Source organism: Neovison vison, chromosome 10, assembly GCF_020171115.1.
Source record: "Neovison vison isolate M4711 chromosome 10, ASM_NN_V1, whole genome shotgun sequence".
NCBI classification, from domain to species: domain Eukaryota; kingdom Metazoa; phylum Chordata; class Mammalia; order Carnivora; family Mustelidae; genus Neogale; species Neogale vison.
In genome coordinates, this window is record NC_058100.1 from 3,629,590 (window position 1) to 3,635,681 (window position 6,092).

The following is a 6,092-nucleotide window of genomic DNA, read 5'->3' on the forward strand; positions in this document are numbered from 1 at the left end:
ATCACCAACCAAGCTGTAGAGGCCCAGAGAAGGCTTCAAACCAATTCCATAAACTGTGTTTCCCAGAGCTCATGGAATGGACCCCTCCTCTCTCCACCAGCCCTGAGAGCCTGGTTCCTCTGGGTAATTGAGTCCCCTGGATAATTGAAAAAGAAAGGGTAAATACCTATGACTCCTTGTCAAGGTGAGTTTCCACATTCAGTTCGTTCAACTTCCACTGTTGACTGTCACATGAAACTATTCTCTGGTGACAGTGGTGTACCAGCAAAGTGTAATAGGGGACGAAAGGGTAAAAAGACTGTCTAACTGAGATGTTTTCCCCTTGCAGACCTTCTGCTGGCTTTAGACCTCACTACCAGATACTGTGTGGACAACAGATCTACAGCATAAGCCTCAGGGATGGAAGCTGAGGAGGTAAATGAATACATTGCTCAGGGAAGAGCCTGGTGCTCTGCTATCGCGAGCCATCAAGAGAGGCAGAGAGGACTGTGAAGAGCCAGAGTCATAGTTAGAAAAACAGAACCAATATCCTGCTTCCAGCCTTCTCTTAAAAGCAAGGGAACCTACAGCGAAAGCACTCAGAGCTGGCGTGGATGAAAGTCTGAACGTCAAAGGTGTGGGGTCAGTAGTCAGTTGGTCTCTTGAACTGAGCCACCTTAGCTAAGGAATTTCATTGTGCAATCTACATGGTGTTTTTATTGTCTGCAATTATTTGGTTGTTTGGGATGTTCATTTATTACTTTATTAAACTCAAACTTGATTTTAATTGAGTTGAGGGGGAAGGGTCTGCCCATCCTTTAGTGGGGAAAAATTGCAGGAGCTGGATCCCTCAAGATAAGGTGTGTCTAACACAGCAGCGAGCTCTGTTGGAAACCCAGGAAAAAGGTGCAGAGATATAACAGCTCATGCTCAGGAAAGGTCTGATGCATTGGACAGATTTCTGTCCTAGGTTTAAAACTACAATTGTAGCAGAAATCTAAATCAGGTTTCTCTTCCTGGCAGAGTGGTATGCAGGTGGTAAAAACCAATGACCGACCTGACCCTGAGAACCTGAGCTTCTTCCAGAGCCACTTCAGGGCACTAAGGCTCCTTCCAACTCCCCTTTCTTCAGTGAGTCAAACAGGTTGTGGAATCAGATCAAAAGATAAACTGACATCAGCACATTATTATTGTCATCACTGAAAATATGCAAAAATAAGAGTCGGGTCTGATGTCGGTTTTGTGATTTTGTAAAAATAAAATTATAGGGCCAAAAAGAAAATCTTAGGTGGAAATACACTTTAAGCACATCCAAAAGAAAACATCAGAAGAGCTAGCCACCAGTTCCTGAAGATTAAACAGCATCGGTAGCAGAAGCTGACATCTACTAACAGTCTGCTGTGTGCATATGCTGTGCTAAGTCCCCTAACTTCCACAAGGAGCTGGGAAGTGAGGTGCTCTTAGCGTCTTTATGCTACAGATGGGAACACGGAGGCACAGCTACACAGATGAAAAACGGCAGAGCTGGGTTGTCACATGGGAACTCTTCAGATATTTCCATCCCTAATTGCTATTTGAGATAGGCAGTGTGAAAAATTTACTTTGACCTAAGCATTGTAAGAAAGGCAGAAATGTCGTGGAAACAGGTGTACTCTGAGTTTTGAAACAGCTCCATAAACTGACACAATGGACAAGACATTTCCTGCCAGCACCTGCCTTTCCCCTTCTATTATTTGTTCCTCCATCACAGTGGGATATGCTACCTGCATCTTTCAGGGTAAGTAAACAGTTTTTTCCTTCATTCCTGTTCTTTGTAGGTCAATCTTGGGGACCGAGTCAACCAAGCTAACTTCTCCTCGGTCACAGAGTTTGTGTTGCTGGGGTTCTCCAACCTTGGAGAAATCCAGCTCATCCTCTTCGCTGTGTTTCTGTGCCTGTATCTGATTATTCTGAGTGGGAACCTCACCATTGTCACAGTCATACGCCTGGATCGCAGCCTCCATGTACCTATGTACTTCTTCCTGGGGATCCTCTCCATCTCTGAGACATGCTACACCTTCGTCATCCTGCCCAAGATGCTCCTAAATCTGTTGTCTCTGCTCAGAACAATCTCATTCATTAACTGTGCCATTCAGATGTTTTTCTTCCTTGGTTTTGCTGTCACTAATTGCATGTTGCTGGGGGTCATGGGCTATGACCGGTATGCTGCTATCTGCCATCCACTTCGGTACCCTGTCCTAATGCGTTGGCAGGTATGTGGACAGCTGGCAGCCACCTGTGCTATGATTGGCTTTTTATTCTCACTGACAGGCTCATTCTTAGTCTTTGAACTCCCTTTTTGTGGTCCCAATAAAATCAACCACTACTTCTGTGACATTTCACCAGTTATCCAGCTTGCCTGTACAGAAACCTACATCAATGAGCTGGTCATCTTCGCTGGTGGAGTTCTAGCACTCATGGTCCCCCTGACTTTCATATGCATATCTTACGGTTTCATTGTCCGTACCATCCTGAAGATCCCATCCACCGATGGCAAGCGAAAAGCCTTCTCCACCTGTGCGTCCCACCTCACTGTGGTCATTGTCCACTATGGCTGTGCCTCCTCTGTCTACCTTCGACCCTCAACCAAGTTCTCATCTAACAAAGATAGGCTTGTGACAGTGACCTACACAGTTGTGACTCCATTGTTGAACCCAATGGTGTATAGCCTCAGGAACAAAGATGTCCAGATGGCCATAAGAAAAGTGATTGCCAGAGGAAGGTTTTATCCTAAAGCTCTGTGATGAGAGTACTTGGCATCTATGAAAACCTCCTTTCTGAGGATGTAACAATAATTATACAGCTGATGATACTGTCACCTTTCATTTACATAGCATGGGATAGCCTCACAGTGCAAGCTTCCCCAGGATATTATTTTGATAAGCATTGTGGAGTGCAGCTGTGAATTTGAGTTGATTGTTAATCAGATACAAGTCTCAAATGCCTTTAAACTTGCACAAATATGTATTTTGATTTCTCAGAACTGGAAACAGGCATCCTTGGATGCATAGACCAAGTTCATTCCATTTCAGGAAAGACAGCACGTTGTGAAAGGTCATTCCGTCTAGAAGGTTCAGTCATCACAACTTCTCAGTGATTTAGAAAAATCTTCGTAGGGTTTTTCACAAAAACCATGGGTAAAATGGAATACATCTAACTGAAAATTACTAATATAATCAGGAGCCATCCACACTGGAAAGGATCCAAAGCTATCACTTTCAATGACTCTCTCATCACGGAGTCCCACCTGCCCAGCCTCTGACTGAAGGCTAACTAGGGGGCCAGACAATATGAAACCCCCGAAGTGTTATCAAGTCCCACCTTTGTTTCTCTTCCTCCTTTTGGTCCTAGTTATTACCTCTGGATGTGCATATCTTCTATCTACTATTTCACTTACACAGTGACAACTGAAACATTTTAACAGGATGATGCACTGTCCTGTCTCAGCTGACGACTCCTTTGACCTTCATGACAACTCAGAGCCCACAGACCCCTCAAAATCCTGGTCATCCATCTCTTCATTATTTTCAAGAAATTTCCCATTTTGTTAAGAGTGTTGTTCAAATGGGTCACCAGGAAATGGGGACAATATTCCAGGTGACAGGATAGTCATCTGCCTTGTGCTGGAAGTCAATTTTATGTTAATACACCTTAGGGTTTTGTGTTTTGTTTTGTTCTGTTTTCTCTCCCATTTCCTGTTAATTCTGTCACAGGCGTGCTCTTCCCTAACTCCTACCTCCCTTAGGCTACAGGATTTTATGTTGTATATCCCCAGTCCTATCTTTACGAAGCCTATTTTGGGTAGTTTAGTTTAGTTGTGTTATTCTCTAAGGCAATCTCATATCTGGTATTTTGCCCCTTAAATCTCTGCCTTTAGCTTGTGCTTAGAATATCCAGCCCTTTCCATACTTTACTTATAACCTCGAGGCTACTGGTCATCTCTCGTATAACTGCATTCTGTTCCTTCCAGAGCTGGAGGCTACATGGTACATGTATTGAACAGAAACACAATTAACAGTGGCTGCACGGAATCCCATGTTGCTTATGCTCAGTGGCAAGGAGCCCTGGGCTAGATACACATGCCTGCCAAGCACTTGTTCTGATGGTGCTGGTGCTCAGAGGCTTTGCACCCTCATCTTGGGTGCTCCACAAAACAGAGTGACTTTCTCTGTCTCCGGAAGGTTCCATTTAGGGGCACTTACACTTTGCCTTCGGCTCCACGTCACAGAATACGTGCTCTTCTCCAGCAACTGTGAGTTCTAAAAAGAAATAGTTCCTCCGTTTCACAAACTACACTCTGGGAAGGGATGTCAGATTGGTGGCAAGAAGACGAGATGCTCTGTGGCACGGTAGGGACGCCCTGGGCCACCCCGGGGCTCCGGCAGTCTTCCAGGAGTCTGATGACGGAAGCAGGAGCCCGAGGGAAACTGGGCATGGCTTTCTGAAGTACCATCAGAAAATCTTTTGAGGGGCTTGAAAAGTCCCCTCCATTGTCACAGAGACCAGTGCCACAGTCCTGCTCCCTGTCCAGTCCCCACGTCCCCACCTCGTACCCCTTACAAGGCACGGTGGTGGCAACGATGCACCCTAACAATTATGCTATTTGTAACCCCTCTTAAAGCTCAAGTTCTACGCTTCATTATTGAGGGCTTCCCTTCCTTCTTCCTTCTTACAAAACCCCACTGTGATGAGATTAAGTGGGCAGAAAAGGTGCAGAGCGTAAGGTTTCCGGATCCAGAGACGATCCTGAGAAGGCGGCCTCACCCCTGCAAGACTCTCCTCGTTCATCAGGCTACTTTTCCTGACTCTGCAGTCAGAACCTCTAGCCAGCCCACCTGCCTACCGTCCTCCTTTTCACTTGTCCTTTTAAAATGTTTGTTTACGTAAGAAAAGAAGAGAGAAGTGTTGTATGGCAAGACCTCAACCTTAAAAACCCAGAGATCTAATTTTTCCACCATTCCCTTTGAAGTGAATGCGGCTGGAGAAAATTCTGTAATAAATCTGATTATTACAATAAGCTGACAATCAACATCTAAAATGTACATTTTTTATATATATATATTTTTTTTCCTGAAAAATATCAGCCTATTCTTTGCTGAAGCTGCCGCACATAGGCTCCCTTCTACCTAAAACATTAACTCACGCTCCCTTCCACAGCCCTCTCCGTCAGTCCTTCCAAACACTGCCACTCCAGGACCCCGCATCATTCTTTTGGGGAAAACTCCGAGGATTGGACTGAAATGCCCTGTTCCTCTTGTCTCGGACTTTGCTAATGTACCTGCCCCACAATCATTCCTGTATCTTCCTCCATCCCTGCTGGAGCACAAGCGTCCCCTTCAGTGTTCTCAGTTACACTTCTCCACGCCCGCGTTCTGTCCTCTCCCTGCTGACCGATGCTCCCGAACCCTAAGCAACCCGGCCTCCCCCATCCTGGACGCCAGGGTTGACACTGGTGCGCAGACACGGAGCAGGCGTGTGTCCAGGTGTTTTCCGACTGTGGGTTTACGCCAGATCACACACGCCCTCCCGAAGCGGGTGTGCGAGAAGCCGCAGCCCAGCCCGAAGGAACCAGGCACCCGACGCCAGAGGTCGATCCATGGCCGCTTGATCGGTGACCTTTTCAGGCAGAAGCGCGGAGGCTGGATGCTGGGAAAGGAGGAGGGAGCGACCGGCTGAGTGCACCAGCTTCAAAGGCCAGCCCTGACTTGCTCCTTCCGCGCACATTGACCGAGCACCTGCCCTGAGGGGAGATGCGGGGTGAAGGGACCCGGGTCCGGTTTCCAGCTCACTGCCCGCGCTCCCTCCCGCAGGGTCCTCCGTGGAAGCACTCGTGGTTCTGGCTCATGACCTAAAGATGCTCCGAGCTACCGTCCTCCACGTTGTAAGTGATGCTCCCCTCCCTTCCTACACTTTTTAAAAATATTTTATTTACTCATTTGAGAGAGAGAGAGACAGAGCCCAAGCCGGGGCAGGTGCAAAGGCCGGAGGGAGAAGCAGGCTCCCCGCTGAGCAGGGAGCCGGGAGCCGGATGTGGGGCTCGATCCCAGGACTCTGGGGTCATCACCTGAGCTGAA

At 47.0% G+C, this 6,092-nt stretch overlaps 1 protein-coding gene across 1 annotated transcript; it reads left to right on the forward strand.

The window, feature by feature from the left end:
• Positions 1–399: 399 nt before the first annotated feature.
• On the forward strand, positions 400–2,762 carry LOC122918873 (olfactory receptor 10R2-like). Its single transcript, XM_044267798.1, has 2 exons — positions 400–414; positions 1,797–2,762. The coding sequence occupies exons 1-2, from the start codon at positions 400–402 to the stop codon at positions 2,760–2,762; spliced, it is 981 nt and encodes a 326-aa protein (XP_044123733.1).
• The last annotated feature ends 3,330 nt before the right edge of the window (positions 2,763–6,092 follow it).